This window comes from Amphiura filiformis, chromosome 17, assembly GCF_039555335.1.
Source record: "Amphiura filiformis chromosome 17, Afil_fr2py, whole genome shotgun sequence".
Taxonomy (NCBI): Eukaryota; Metazoa; Echinodermata; class Ophiuroidea; order Amphilepidida; family Amphiuridae; genus Amphiura; species Amphiura filiformis.
In genome coordinates, this window is record NC_092644.1 from 46,666,690 (window position 1) to 46,684,175 (window position 17,486).

General features: G+C 33.0%; 1 protein-coding gene across 1 annotated transcript in view; it reads right to left on the reverse strand.

Moving 5' to 3' along the window:
* Positions 1-3,207: 3,207 nt before the first annotated feature.
* The window catches only part of LOC140137881 (heparan sulfate 2-O-sulfotransferase 1-like), a 326,101-nt gene continuing 311,822 nt past the window's right edge, over positions 3,208-17,486 (reverse strand). Inside the window, 1 exon segment of the mRNA XM_072159685.1 lies at positions 3,208-6,089. Within this exon segment, the coding sequence (XP_072015786.1) occupies positions 5,866-6,089 (224 nt within the window). The 3' untranslated portion in view covers positions 3,208-5,865.

Genomic DNA, 17,486 nt, shown 5'->3' on the forward strand with positions numbered 1-17,486 from the left:
CATACATATTATGACCTTCAAAAGACAGAATCTTTGTATCTTGTGTTTAAAATTAGGCAGGCTTTGAATAGGACTAACCCTTACCTAAAAAGAAAAAAAAAGTTGCTAAAAGTTGCAAATGTAAATTGATGTAATAGGGTTTGGTGTGTGTTCTTTTCTTTTTTTTCAAATTAGAATTGGTAAATATATTGGTTCTTGTAAATTACGATATCAGCAGTACCTATTCTGAGAAGAGATGCATTTTTAGGAATGAATAAATGATCCAAAAATTAATTCTGATAGCCAAATCCAATATAACGTTTTCTTAGCTTTCACAAAGAAAAGTGTAAAATTATGTGTTTAACTGAAAGCTAGCAAATTGTGAGTAAATAGTATACTGGATTTGACTATCAGAACTAATTTTTGCAGCAGTACCTATTGAATCTATTTATCTTTTCTTCAAACACTTTATGTATCTGCAGATACAATTTCATTACTCTTACAAATTGCTCTTCTTTGCTGAAATAGGCAAGTATACGGTCCACAACTTATAAGTTCTCCCTAATACTTTTTAGAATAAGTCAAAAAATAGTTTACGAAATTATAGCATCACACATCATTGCGTTCAGTCACAATGGTTAATTGTGTAAGAAAAGAGGCCGTTTTAAAAGTTGCACCTGAGTCCATAGCAGTTAGGTTTTCGTTAGCACTGTTTTAACACTGTTTAAAACTGTCTCTTTTTTTACATAATGAACCATTGTGACTGATCGCAATGATGTGTGACGCTATAATTTGGTCCATATGTGTAAAACAAATACGGATACCCATACCTTTTTACAGGTTTGCATTTTGTCAAATATTTTTCGCTTTATTTTAGGGGGGAACTTATAAGTTGTGGACCCTATATTTCCTCTATCCTCTCCTGGAAAGCTCTGCATCATAGTGTACTCCAAAAGATGCAAACTAATGGCCAAAATCCCCGACACATTCTGCAAACAAGATGTGATGATACACACATTCCATCCAAGGAAATGATACAGTAATGCATGCTGCCATCCCATAATATGTTTTTACTGTGCTATCTCTCATTTGTTAGTTGTACAAGTACTTCATTACAAATCGGTATATTTCCGAAGAAGTCATCAAAAAACTGTCAAATTAATCCAAATATGGTATACCACATTTGAGACTAATTAGGCAGTTTTTTGATGATATCTTCGGAAATACACCGAGTTGGAACTTCTAATTTCAATATGTTTATGAGAAAACTAGGGCCTTTCACTTGAAATCAATATATTACATGATCATTATCATTAATAAAAACACTGTAGGCTACCAATATCACGCTGTATAAATGTTGGTAATTCCATTAGGAATTAGTCACATTTACAAAAAACATTTACATGTTCTTTTAGCACGAGTGCTTGAAAGGGATGACATTTTATGTTATACATAAGTTTTAAAGAATTTGATTTTCCAAATATATCAGGTCACCTCCTTTAAGTTAAGGGTTGTGTTTGTCAGAAAGAGGTTAATATCTGCTTATGAATGTGTAACATATTGTCATCCTTATATTAAACATAACAATTGGGGAAAATTTATTTATTACCAGTAAGTGAAAAGAAACACTGGTATTTTGTTTCAAATTTCAATCACACTTTGATTATTACCCAATTCAAACTATGTATGGTGGCAAGATCAAGTTCTTTATAATCATAAAAATATGTCATTGACATCTGTTTTTAAGACGTATCCATTGGAAATTAATTGGTACTTATATGGCAACCATAATAAAATGATTTTTTTTTATCATCAACATAGCAAATTAGCAGAATCCAAAGAAATTAGGATAACATAGGACTTAATTTCATGAAATTGCTGCTTGCAAAATACATGCAAAATTAAAACAGTTCATTTTTTCTCTTCCTCTGTAACATCTTAAACAAAGTCTACTTGTCAACTTTTCAGTACTTTTATGGAGGACACCGACATTTGTAGACTTTTAAAAAGATCTATGTTAGATCTACAAAATAATGATCATACACATTACAACACACCTTACAGTCAATAATTGTGTATTAAAATGTTGACATTGTATAAATATGACATTGTACCACAAAAAACTAATGGCTCTGTCTTAGACAGATAGAAGGTATTGCAGATTATCAAAAATTCAGCAGAAATTATTTACTAATTTACAGGTGCATAGAGGTCATAGGTCACCACACCACAGTCTGGTAGACAATGTATGTTCCAAATTATTTTACAAGAACTAACTTGGAACTGTTCATGCACGGCTAACAGCTCTAACTTCAGAGATGCAATTGATCTTTTTGGTAAATCCCATAATTCGATGTTCGCTAAACGATGTGCGCATCAACGTGACGTCAATTGACGACATCTCAGGTCTACCCGCAAAGGCTTATTACAGAAAAGGTCAATGCCATAGTTAACAATCTTCAGCAAGTAAAGAGCAAAACGTTCTTGGCGAGGGCACCCTATTGTTACCATAACATGGTTAATCCATTGGGTCATTCTTGCCTCCGCTTAATTTCAACCCAACCCTGTGATCACAGACATATTCATATACCAAACAAAAAGATATGTGACGATTCATATTTTACTCACAAGCAGAATAGCCTGCATTCTATATCCCCATACTATTATGTCATTTCATATGGCACACTTGACCTTATTCAACTGCACATAATTGGGCACAGGATTCACAACTTAGTAGGTAGTGTTATTCACTGTAGAAGTAGTGATGTAACAGGATTAATTACCATAGTGATAGGTGAAAACAATTTATGAATGTATTGCTCTGCACTTGACATAACGCTGTAACTCTGCATCGCACCACTGATTATCAATGAATAGGCATAAAGACCTAGATCATAATTCTATGGACATTTTACATTATGCAGAATCCATGCATATTCACTCGCACATGTCTAATTAGTGCCTTTGAAAAGAGCGGCATTGTTCTCAATCTACAATTGCACACAAACACAGACATGACAGGTGATGAGTGCAGCCTACTCATAGCACGGGCAATACAGTCAAATTTGTTTTCACCTATCGCTATTACATCCTGTTACATCACTGCTTCTATGTTAAATTCGCTGTTGTAGTGCATGACTGTTGCCAGGTCAACTGGATCACGCTTTCTTTGTTATTTGCCACTGATCGCAATGATCCCAACACGAAGCCTATGGCATATCAAAGTTGGAACAGGTGTATGAGTCCAGGTTTGAACCAGTAACCAATGGTTACTAACATGCACTACAACAGCAAATTGATTACACCAAATCAGCCATACATTATAGTACCTATGACCTCCATACAAACCCTTGTTATTAAGCATTTCATTTTACTCACATACATTGTAATGTATACAAATTCACCTGCACACTATGCACACTATCAACCCCATGCCTTCCACTTCCAGAAGTCACAGTTCAGTGACCTGTATTATATAAACACATTTGAAATGAAATTTAAATTCTGGGTACCATATCACATTCCTTAACCACAAGTAATTAAGTAGTACCACTAATATAATGAATACAGGTTTCTGAACTGTGTCCAAAGAAGTGCGACTGGCTAGGCTCAAAGTGCAGTGACAAATTGCTTTCTTTCTTAAAGATTCATCTAACTTTTTTATGTTTATACAGCGATATACTAAAATCTAGGTGTACAATCATATACAGTCCACATATGGGCACATAATTCTCAACATTTTGGTAGTTTAAAAAATTGCTCACATTTAAATAACAACACACACACTCTCTCATATATTCATTGACGCACAAGAGTGTGTTTATAGTTTTGCAGCCATAACCTCATACATGCTCATCCTTGATTGAAGCACAGTTCAACAACTTTGACAGTCCTGTATGTTTATAATATTATGACTTGTCCATGTTTTAGGTATCAATACTCATACCCAAAACTAAATGTCAAGACAGCAGATAGATAAATCAGGGACATAGCAAGAGTTTCGGGCCCATGGACAAGAAGCAGTGTGGAGCCCTTTTAACATCTCCTTTATCCTGAGACAAGAATACCAACAGAGATCAGGAACATAGCCTGAGCCCATTCATTGCTGTGTGCAACGTCCGGTTAGGCATTGTTATTTAAATAACATCCATTTAAATCCATTTCCGCTTAGGTAATTTAAAGTTGCTCATGACATGGTGTTTTATTTCTTAATGCATTGCAATGGTTAAAAATCAGTAATATGTAGTTTGAAGCGTAAGTTTGTTACATTTTTGTCAAATTTCGATATTACATCCATTTTTCTACATTTTAGCTAAGAATTGTGTATTTTAACATCAAAATAATGCTATGATATGAAATATGAATGTGTCAGTAACACAGATCAGACCTAAATTTCGTAAAAACTTTACTACAGATATTTATTGCAAGCCGTTTTCTTGCGTATTGAATCATAAAATCAGCCAAATCAGGCTGAGCAGACGTGAGTTGGCACGGTTCAGTTGTTTACAATAGATTTCGCCGGTGCTTCCGATCTCTGTTGGTTTTCTTGTCTTAGCTTTATCAGTCCTAGCTTTTGCTTGGGACCCCTGAACCCTCAGGACCCTGGACTTTGTCCACCTGCTTGCTATGCCTCTGGTAGAAGTTTGTCACTGCTTGAACTGTGTCACAAGTATCCTGTCACATAGGGTGATACAAACTATAATAATAACATATCAAAATGTATTTACAACATTTGTACATGAAGTGTAGAAAAGACACACCTTCAATTTACAAAATGAATGAAGCTATATAAAGCTATATAATGACTATTTCTGTTTTTTGGTAATGTAGTTTCTAATACTGCTATGATCTATAGATTTATTCTATTTCTGATATATTCTGTATATTAGTTTGTATACTGGGCTGTTCCATTTAGAATCCACACTACCCCTGTGGAAGATTTCAGAAAAGTCTTCCACAGAGGGAGTATGAATTTCAAATGGAATGAACACATTAGGAAGCTTCCTTTGAATTTCATACACCCTCTGAGAAAGATTCTACCTGCATCTGCCACAAACAGAGGGCAAGTTTCAATAAGAGTTGGATAATGTGCTACTTCCATTTGAAATTCATACTCCCCCTGTGCCAGACTTTAAGATAGCTAAATCTTCCACAGGATGAGTGTGGATCACAAATTGAATAGCCCAATTTATTCATCAGATGTGACAAGATCTTTTGTTGACAAAATATGTGCAACATAAACAAGGACATTCCAGTTGATGAAGGTGATATAACATATATTGTGATAAAATGACCACTTACATAACTATCAAAAGATATGAGTTGTACATGTCATGTCTATTTTATATGTTGGCTGTTGATATTGCACATTATGAAGATTCCAAAGAATTGTCAAACCAACTGCACACATTCTTCCAAGACAATTTTCTGCTCCCTTTGGCTATCTCATACTTTTTCAGATCCGCTCCGGCTCTTGTAACCTTGTCTTCATATGTGATGTCTTCACTTGTGATGCAGATTTACTAGAACTCTGAGAAACAAATTTGCATTATATGAGACAGTCGACTCCCCAGCTGATCACCACTGATTGTACCTTTCCTCCAATCATTGAATTATATGCACCTACATGTACATCCAAGTCAGTGATCAATAATGGTTTACAGCCTGGTACAACATGAAGTTTGACAGTTCACTGCAGCTAAAACTAGAGATATCGATCCGCTGTATTGACAACTATAAACACACTCTGAGGATTCATACTATGTATGAATCACTTGATGTTAGACATTATACAAAAACAAACAAAAAATTCAGCTCAATTCCTAAAACATGTACAAATATGAGTAGCAGCTAGTAGAAACACCATCAGCCAAGTTTCCCCATCTGTTATGATTTCGGTCGTACTTTCTCATACATAAATTGCTTAGCTATCGGAATTAGTTTGCCATCGACTTCTTTTAATGTCCTCTTTTTGATGGCATGAAAATTGTCCAGTACAAAGTTGTAAAATTCTTCTTCCACTTGCCAAATGTCAGAGGTTTCAAACTGTGCCATCGTCTCTTGCGACGGCGGTTTCTTGTTGGAAGTTTTGCGTAGATGTGACTTGTGTCCTAATCCATTTGTTTGCATGCAAAAGAAGAAGAAGAAATGGAGAGAGACAAAATATGTTCCATTAGCAACACATGATGTTAGTTCACACAATACCAGACAATAAACACCTATATTAATAAAACATTCAAAGTGCTGACTATTATGGGATGGAAGTGATGTGATCTGTGCATGTACACTCAATACCCACACCCAACAGTACAAAACATGCAATGGGTCATAACCGGGGTCATAACTCAATCCAACTGGGCACTTTTGAAGTTTTAACTGAACTCCACAACAGCAAGTGCGGTCAATAGCAATATAATCCTATAATTAGGGATGACCAATGAACCATCAACATGATTAGAACGCTCCCATAGACATGCAGGGAGCTCAACTGTGCACTGCTTGCACAGACATTTCTAAATTGATCTCATTCTTTTATTTTTCAATATTTTTCTGTACAAATTGGGGAAGTGAATACCAATTATATTTTGTAACTATCTTGCAAATTACAGCAACACAACTTATTTCATTTTCCTGTAAGTGCGAGTCAAAATTGTTCCATCGCCACAGTGCGTTTAATTGCCAGTGGCTAAGTTCAGCACTGCTCAAGAATGGCACAAAATATTCATGTCAATAATTTCAGGTGAAAACGTGGCCTACTGAGCTGTAATTTGGCAGAGTTGCCAATAATACCTCTATCATACCCTCTGTAAAAAGGAAAAAAAAAAAATGAACAAGTAGATCTCGAGTTACAAATTAAATCACCAGCTTCCCTTTGGAATTTCCATACTCCTTTCGAATCATGCTAAGAAGACACCTTTCTGAACATAAATGTGAAGTTTCGTGCTCATTCGATGTATTTTTCACCTGATTTCAACCCTAAACGTTTTCTTATATTTAGGCCTATACCATCTACAACTTGCTGCTGGCTATACCTTGTTTAGAACTTTCAAAAGAAGTACCTGAATGTGCAACCATAACTGTTTCAAAATAGCCCTTGAAAGTCATGCAGGTGACTCGAGGTCATGCATTGAATTGGTTTGAATGAAGAATACTACGGGAACCAGCACCTTTTGTTAGAAGTCACACATGAGCATGATGAGTGAAGTGGGTAAACCTCTATTGTTGTGAATGAGTCAATGACCTTCAATGACACTTAAAATTTTGTTTGCATACACCTACTAATTGGTCATTATTAAACCCAATAACATTGACATTTTTGGTTGTGAAAAAAAAAAGTTCACCTGGACTTAGTGCAATTTTGATTTTGTGCCATATCGGCCATCTTGGATGATTTTTGGCAAATGTTCTCTAAATGCATGATTTCAATGCCTCGGTTTGAAAAAATAATTTATGCCATTGACTTGTAAAGTGCCATTTCATAAGAATCCTACGTTGATACTTTCACAATATACTTGTTTCATGTTTGCATATATGTTAAAATAAAGAAATATATAAAGGTAAATATATGCTTATGCCAATTTTGCTCCCAATTGCTATTTTTGGACCTTGTCATTTTATTTCGTTCCAATGACCGGTCAGAATGGGAAACTTTGAAAATTCATAATTCGAAAAGTTTTTGACCGATTTTGACCATTTAACCACCAAAATACTTCTGTTGATGAGTTCTATCCAGAAAACAATCTTTTGTAGCAATAGGGTCAACATGAAATTTTGATGGTTATCCCTAGTAATAGATTATTTTTTGTCTTCTTCAATACAATCAAGTGCAAATTTCCCTGGGACACTTGTTCATATTTCGCGCCCTCTGTTCAATAAAACCGGTCATATGAAGTTCACCATGTGATATTTTATTTGTATAGTTTCCAACCTATTTCGAATCCCCTCCTCCCCCACCAACCAATGTTGGAGCAAAACTATAGGCCATTTACAAAATGAGGCGTTTGGTATACAACATTGAATAAGGTGCGGGAGGGTCATTGAACTATGAAAGTGTCCCAGCAAATTTGCACTTGATTGTATAGGGGATGCGAAAAAATAATCTATTAATATCAATAAAATCGCCATAACTCTCGAACGCGTTGCTCGATTTTCATAATTTTTCAGTGATGTCAAGATAATTTCATTATGCATTACATGATTAGCCAATTTTTAAATTTTGTATTAAAATAAACATTTTTTTGAATATCAAACCCTGCAATGCATGCATTTTTCAAGGAATATTTGACACATTGATTGCTTATATTAGAGTGGACATATAAATTATCCTTTGAAAGAATTTACAAACATAATAAAAGCAAACCAAATAAGAAATTAAGAAAATATAGAAATAAATAGAACAGAATCATGATGTTTGTCTCATCATTGATCTTTCAAACTCATTACCCTATTTCAAATGCTATTATCGGAATGCACGTTAAATTCTTTAATATAGGCCTTCAACTACCCATCACAGACACGCTAATTCAACGTAACAATGCCATGCCAAAAGTGTATATATACAATTATATACAATTACACATTTTAAATGTGCTTATTATTGGTATTCAAAAATATAAAAAAAAGAGATAAAGAGCAGGATTTAAAAGTAAACATATCGGCGACAATGAGCTTCGAACCGTAGCCCTCATGATCACAAGGCAGTAAGCAAACCACTACACCATGGTTGAGCTGTTGTTATTCATGCGAATTTATTTATAACAAGGATAACAAGAATTAATGACGCAATAACGGTCTACCAGAATAATATAACTTAAAAGGTAATATATATTTATTTAACATTATGGTAGACCGTGCTCATTTGGCTTAAATGGAGGAATAATTACCAATAAACATATCAAAGTTAGGAAGGTATGTATAATGTGACCGTGTATATTCAAAATATACGTTAGATAAATGCTGAATACTGACCAAAACATGAGTTTTAATGAATGAATTCATTGGATCGAAGCTCAATAACACAATACAGTAGCATTGCAATGATAGGATTAAATACGCTGAAATCGAGTGCAATTGTCATCAGTCTCCGGTGGCATATAGTTACTGGCCTTGCTTCTCGCCCCGAGATCTCGAGTTCGAATCCATGTAATGCTATTTTTCTTTTTTTCTTTCTTTTTTTTTTCTTTCTTGTTTCTTTTTTTTTTTTTTTCTTTTTTTTTTTTTTTCTTTTTGTTGTCAATTTACATTTACATTTACCAATGAACTAAAAGGAAACAATTGTTTTGTTTTATGATTTTTTGTTATTTCAGTAGGTATTTTTAACCGATTGTACTCTATATTTCCAATATGATTTAATTTTGATTAGTTTTTAATTGTTTTAAAAGTGAATTTTGAGATAATGCGCTTATAATAGCAATCATGTGTCAAATATGCCTTAAATAATGCATATATTACAGCGTTTTGATACCTAAAAATATTTAGTTTGACAAAAAATGACAATTAAAGTAACCAAAAATGCGCAATGTTATTTGTTTTAAATTAGTGAAAAATCATGTCAATCGAGCATCGCGTTTTCTAGTTATGGTAATTTTACTGAAAGTAATAAATTATTTTTTTTCTTCTTCAATACAATCAAGTGCAAATTTCCCTGGGACACTTGTTCATATTTCGCGCCTCTGTTCAATAAAACCGGTCATATGAAGTTCACCATGTGATATTTTATTTGTATAGTTTCCAACCTATTTCGAATCCCTCCTCCCCCACCAACCAATGTTGGAGCAAAACTATAGGCCATTTACAAAATGAGGCGTTTGGTATACAACATTGAATAAGAAGTCTTGGGGAGGGTCATTGAACTATGAAAGTGTCCCAGCAAATTTGCACTTGATTGTATAGGGATGCTTGAAAAATAATCTATTAATATCAATAAAATCGCCATAACTCTCGAACGCTGCTGTTCGATTTTCATAATTTTTCAGTGATGTCAAGATAATTTCATTATGCATTACATGATTAGCCAATTTTTAAATTTTGTATTAAAATAAACATTTTTTTGAATATCAAACCCTGCAATGCATGCATTTTTCAAGGAATATTTGACACATTGATTGCTTATATTAGAGTGGACATATAAATTATCCTTTGAAAGAATTTACAAACATAATAAAAGCAAACCAAATAAGAAATTAAGAAAATATAGAAATAAATAGAACAGAATCATGATGTTTGTCTCATCATTGATCTTTCAAACTCATTACCCTATTTCAAATGCTATTATCGGAATGCACGTTAAATTCTTTAATATAGGCCTTCAACTACCCATCACAGACACGCTAATTCAACGTAACAATGCCATGCCAAAAAGTGTATATATACAATTATATACAATTACACATTTTAAATGTGCTTATTATTGGTATTCAAAAATATAAAAAAAAGAGATAAAGAGCAGGATTTAAAAGTAAACATATCGGCGACAATGAGCTTCGAACCGTAGCCCTCATGATCACAAGGCAGTAAGCAAACCACTACACCATGGTTGAGCTGTTGTTATTCATGCGAATTTATTTATAACAAGGATAACAAGAATTAATGACGCAATAACGGTCTACCAGAATAATATAACTTAAAAGGTAATATATATTTATTTAACATTATGGTAGACCGTGCTCATTTGGCTTAAATGGAGGAATAATTACCAATAAACATATCAAAGTTAGGAAGGTATGTATAATGTGACCGTGTATATTCAAAATATACGTTAGATAAATGCTGAATACGACCAAAACATGAGTTTTAATGAATGAATTCATTGGATCGAAGCTCAATAACACAATACAGTAGCATTGCAATGATAGGATTAAATACGCTGAAAGCGAGTGCAATTGTCATCAGTCTCCCGGGGGCATATAGTTACTGGCCTTGCTTCTCGCCCCGAGATCTCGAGTTCGAATCCATGTAATGCTATTTTTCTTTTTTCTTTCTTTTTTTTTTCTTTCTTGTTTCTTTTTTCTTTCTTTCTTTCTTTTTCTTTTTTTTTTTTCTTTTCCTTTATGTTGCCAATTTACATTTACATTTACCAATGAACTAAAAGGAAACAATTGTTTTGTTTTATGATTTTTTTGTTATTTCAGTAGGTATTTTTAACCGATTGTACTCTATATTTCCAATATGATTTAATTTTGATTAGTTTTTAATTGTTTTAAAAGTGAATTTTGAGATAATGCGCTTATAATAGCAATCATGTGTCAAATATGCCTTAAATAATGTATATATTACAGCGTTTTGATACCTAAAAATATTTAGTTTGACAAAAAAATGACAATTAAAGTAACCAAAAAATGCGCAATGTTATTTGTTTTAAATTCGTGCAACAATCATGTCAATCGAGCATCGCGTTTACGAGTTATGGTAATTTTACTGAAAGTAATAGATTATTTTTGTCTTCTTCAATACAATCAAGTGCAAATTTCCCTGGGACACTTGTTCATATTTCGCGCCCTCTGTTCAATAAAACCGGTCATATGAAGTTCACCATGTGATATTTTATTTGTATAGTTTCCAACCTATTTCGAATCCTCCTCCCCCACCAACCAATGTTGGAGCAAAACTATAGGCCATTTACAAAATGAGGCGCTTTGGTATACAACATTGAATAAGGGAATGCGGGAGGTCATTGAACTATGAAAGTGTCCCAGCAAATTTGCACTTGATTGTATAGGGATGCTAAAAAAATAATCTATTAATATCAATAAAATCGCCATAACTCTCGAACGCGTTGCTCGATTTTCATAATTTTTTCAGTGATGTCAAGATAATTTCATTATGCATTACATGATTAGCCAATTTTTAAATTTTGTATTAAAATAAACATTTTTTTGAATATCAAACCCTGCAATGCATGCATTTTTCAAGGAATATTTGACACATTGATTGCTTATATTAGAGTGGACATATAAATTATCCTTTGAAAGAATTTACAAACATAATAAAAGCAAACCAAATAAGAAATTAAGAAAATATAGAAATAAATAGAACAGAATCATGATGTTTGTCTCATCATTGATCTTTCAAACTCATTACCCTATTTCAAATGCTATTATCGGAATGCACGTTAAATTCTTTAATATAGGCCTTCAACTACCCATCACAGACACGCTAATTCAACGTAACAATGCCATGCCAAAAAGTGTATATATACAATTATATACAATTACACATTTTAAATGTGCTTATTATTGGTATTCAAAATATATAAAAAAAGAGATAAAGAGCAGGATTTAAAAGTAAACATATCGGCGACAATGAGCTTCAAACCGTAGCCCTCATGATCACAAGGCAGTAAGCAAACCACTACACCATGGTTGAGCTGTTGTTATTCATGCGAATTTATTTATAACAAGGATAACAAGAATTAATGACGCAATAACGGTCTACCAGAATAATATAACTTAAAAGGTAATATATATTTATTTAACATTATGGTAGACCGTGCTCATTTGGCTTAAATGGAGGAATAATTACCAATAAACATATCAAAGTTAGGAAGGTATGTATAATGTGACCGTGTATATTCAAAATATACGTTAGATAAATGCTGAATACGACCAAAACATGAGTTTTAATGAATGAATTCATTGGATCGAAGCTCAATAACACAATACAGTAGCATTGCAATGATAGGATTAAATACGCTGAAATCGAGTGCAATTGTCATCAGTCTCCGGTGGCATATAGTTACTGGCCTTGCTTCTCGCCCCGAGATCTCGAGTTCGAATCCATGTAATGCTATTTTTCTTTTTTCTTTCTTTTTTTTTTTCTTTCTTGTTTCTTTTTTCTTTCTTTCTTTCTTTTTCTTTTTTTTTTCTTTTTTTCTTTATGTTGCCAATTTACATTTACATTTACCAATGAACTAAAAGGAAACAATTGTTTTGTTTTATTTTTTTTGTTATTTCAGTAGGTATTTTTAACCGATTGTACTCTATATTTCCAATATGATTTAATTTTGATTAGTTTTTAATTGTTTTAAAAGTGAATTTTGAGATAATGCGCTTATAATAGCAATCATGTGTCAAATATGCCTTAAATAATGCATATATTACAGCGTTTTGATACCTAAAAATATTTAGTTTGACAAAAAATGACAATTAAAGTAACCAAAAAATGCGCAATGTTATTTGTTTTAAATTAGTGAAAAAATCATGTCAATCGAGCAACGCGTTTGCGAGGTATGGTAATTTTACTGAAAGTAATAGATTATTTTTGTCTTCTTCAATACAATCAAGTGCAAATTTCCCTGGGACACTTGTTCATATTTCGCGACCTCTGTTCAATAAAACCGGTCATATGAAGTTCACCATGTGATATTTTATTTGTATAGTTTCCAACCTATTTCGAATCCCTCCTCCCCCACCAACCAATGTTGGAGCAAAACTATAGGCCATTTACAAAATGAGGCGTTTGGTATACAACATTGATTATGGGGTGCGGGAGGGTCATTGAACTATGAAAGTGTCCCAGCAAATTTGCACTTGATTGTATAGGGGATGCGAAAAAATAATCTATTAATATCAATAAAATCGCCATAACTCTCGAACGCGTTGCTCGATTTTCATAATTTTTCAGTGATGTCAAGATAATTTCATTATGCATTACATGATTAGCCAATTTTTAAATTTTGTATTAAAATAAACATTTTTTTGAATATCAAACCCTGCAATGCATGCATTTTTCAAGGAATATTTGACACATTGATTGCTTATATTAGAGTGGACATATAAATTATCCTTTGAAAGAATTTACAAACATAATAAAAGCAAACCAAATAAGAAATTAAGAAAATATAGAAATAAATAGAACAGAATCATGATGTTTGTCTCATCATTGATCTTTCAAACTCATTACCCTATTTCAAATGCTATTATCGGAATGCACGTTAAATTCTTTAATATAGGCCTTCAACTACCCATCACAGACACGCTAATTCAACGTAACAATGCCATGCCAAAAAGTGTATATATACAATTATATACAATTACACATTTTAAATGTGCTTATTATTGGTATTAAAAAAATAAAAAAAAGAGATAAAGAGCAGGATTTAAAAGTAAACATATCGGCGACAATGAGCTTCGAACCGTAGCCCTCATGATCACAAGGCAGTAAGCAAACCACTACACCATGGTTGAGCTGTTGTTATTCATGCGAATTTATTTATAACAAGGATAACAAGAATTAATGACGCAATAACGGTCTACCAGAATAATATAACTTAAAAGGTAATATATATTTATTTAACATTATGGTAGACCGTGCTCATTTGGCTAAAAATGGAGGAATAATTACCAATAAACATATCAAAGTTAGGAAGGTATGTATAATGTGACCGTGTATATTCAAAATATACGTTAGATAAATGCTGAATACGACCAAAACATGAGTTTTAATGAATGAATTCATTGGATCGAAGCTCAATAACACAATACAGTAGCATTGCAATGATAGGATTAAATACGCTGAAATCGAGAGCAATTGTCATCAGTCTCCCGGTGGCATATAGTTACTGGCCTTGCTTCTACGCCCCGAGATCTCGAGTTCGAATCCATGTAATGCTATTTTTCTTTTTTTTTCTTTTTTTTTTTTTTTCTTGTTTGGATTTTTTTTTTCTTTCTTTTTTCTTTTTTTTTTTTTTTCCTTTCCATGTTGCCAATTTACCATTTTTTCTTTTTTCATTGCACTTATGGGAAACAATTGTTTTGTTTTATGATTTTTTGTTATTTCAGTAGGTATTTTAACCGATTGTACTCTATATTTCCAATATGATTTAATTTTGATTAGTTTTTAATTGTTTTAAAAGTGAATTTTGAGATAATGCGCTTATAATAGCAATCATGTGTCAAATATGCCTTAAATAATGTATATATTACAGCGTTTTGATACCTAAAAATATTTAGTTTGACAAAAAAATGACAATTAAAGTAACCAAAAATGCGCAATGTTATTTGTTTTAAATTAGTGAAAAATCATGTCAATCGAGCATCGCGTTTGCGAGTTATGGTAATTTTACTGAAAGTAATAGTAGGGATGACCAATGAACCATCAACATGATTAGAACGCTCCCATAGACATGCAGGGAGCTCAACTGTGCACTGCTTGCACAGACATTTCTAAATTGATCTCATTCTTTTATTTTTCAATATTTTTCTGTACAAATTGGGGAAGTGAATACCAATTATATTTTGTAACTATCTTGCAAATTACAGCAACACAACTTATTTCATTTTCCTGTAAGTGCGAGTCAAAATTGTTCCATCGCCACAGTGCGTTTAATTGCCAGTGGCTAAGTTCAGCACTGCTCAAGAATGGCACAAAATATTCATGTCAATAATTTCAGGTGAAAAACGTGGCCTACTGAGCTGTAATTTGGCAGAGTTGCCAATAATACCTCTATCATACCCTCTGTAAAAAGGAAAAAAAAATGAACAAGTAGATCTCGAGTTACAAATTAAATCACCAGCTTCCCTTTGGAATTTCCATACTCCTTTCGAATCATGCTAAGAAGACACCTTTCTGAACATAAATGTGAAGTTTCGTGCTCATTCGATGTATTTTTCACCTGATTTCAACCCTAAACGTTTTCTTATATTTAGGCCTATACCATCTACAACTTGCTGCTGGCTATACCTTGTTTAGAACTTTCAAAAGAAGTACCTGAATGTGCAACCATAACTGTTTCAAAATAGCCCGCGAAAGTCATGCAGGTGACTCGAGGTCATGCATTGAATTGGTTTGAATGAAGAATACTACGGGAACCAGCACCTTTTGTTAGAAGTCACACATGAGCATGATGAGTGAAGTGGGTAAACCTCTATTGTTGTGAATGAGTCAATGACCTTCAATGACACTTAAAATTTTGTTTGCATACACCTACTAATTGGTCATTATTAAACCCAATAACATTGACATTTTTGGTTGTGAAAAAAAAAGTTCACCTGGACTTAGTGCAATTTTGATTTTGTGCCATATCGGCCATCTTGGATGATTTTTGGCAAATGTTCTCTAAATGCATGATTTCAATGCCTCGGTTTGAAAAAATAATTTATGCCATTGACTTGTAAAGTGCCATTTCATAAGAAACCCTTTGATACTTTCACAATATGCTTGTTTCATGTTTGCATATATGTTAAAATAAAGAAATATATAAAGGTAAATATATGCTTATGCCAATTTTGCTCCCAATTGCTATTTTTGGACCTTGTCATTTTATTTCGCTCCAATGACCGGTCAGAATGGGAAACTTTGAAAATTCATAATTCAAAAGTTTTTGACCGATTTTGACCATTTAACCACCAAAATACTTCTGTTGATGAGTTCTATCCAGAAAACAATCTTTTGTAGCAATAGGGTCAACATGAAATTTTGATGGTTATCCTAGTAATAGATTATTTTTGTCTTCTTCAATACAATCAAGTGCAAATTTCCCTGGGACACTTGTTCATATTTCGCGCCCTCTGTTCAATAAAACCGGTCATATGAAGTTCACCATGTGATATTTTATTTGTATAGTTTCCAACCTATTTCGAATCCCCTCCCTCCCCCACCAACCAATGTTGGAGCAAAACTATAGGCCATTTACAAAATGAGGCGTTTGGTATACAACATTGAATAAGGGTGCGGGAGGGTCATTGAACTATGAAAGTGTCCCAGCAAATTTGCACTTGATTGTATAGGGATGCGAAAAATAATCTATTAATATCAATAAAATCGCCATAACTCTCGAACGCGCTTTCGATTTTCATAATTTTTCAGTGATGTCAAGATAATTTCATTATGCATTACATGATTAGCCAATTTTAAATTTTGTATTAAAATAAACATTTTTTGAATATCAAACCCTGCAATGCATGCATTTTTCAAGGAATATTTGACACATTGATTGCTTATATTAGAGTGGACATATAAATTATCCTTTGAAAGAATTTACAAACATAATAAAAGCAAACCAAATAAGAAATTAAGAAAATATAGAAATAAATAGAACAGAATCATGATGTTTGTCTCATCATTGATCTTTCAAACTCATTACCCTATTTCAAATGCTATTATCGGAATGCACGTTAAATTCTTTAATATAGGCCTTCAACTACCCATCACAGACACGCTAATTCAACGTAACAATGCCATGCCAAAAAGTGTATATATACAATTATATACAATTACACATTTTAAATGTGCTTATTATTGGTATTCAAAAATATAAAAAAAGAGATAAAGAGCAGGATTTAAAAGTAAACATATCGGCGACAATGAGCTTCGAACCGTAGCCCTCATGATCACAAGGCAGTAAGCAAACCACTACACCATGGTTGAGCTGTTGTTATTCATGCGAATTTATTTATAACAAGGATAACAAGAATTAATGACGCAATAACGGTCTACCAGAATAATATAACTTAAAAGGTAATATATATTTATTTAACATTATGGTAGACCGTGCTCATTTGGCTTAAATG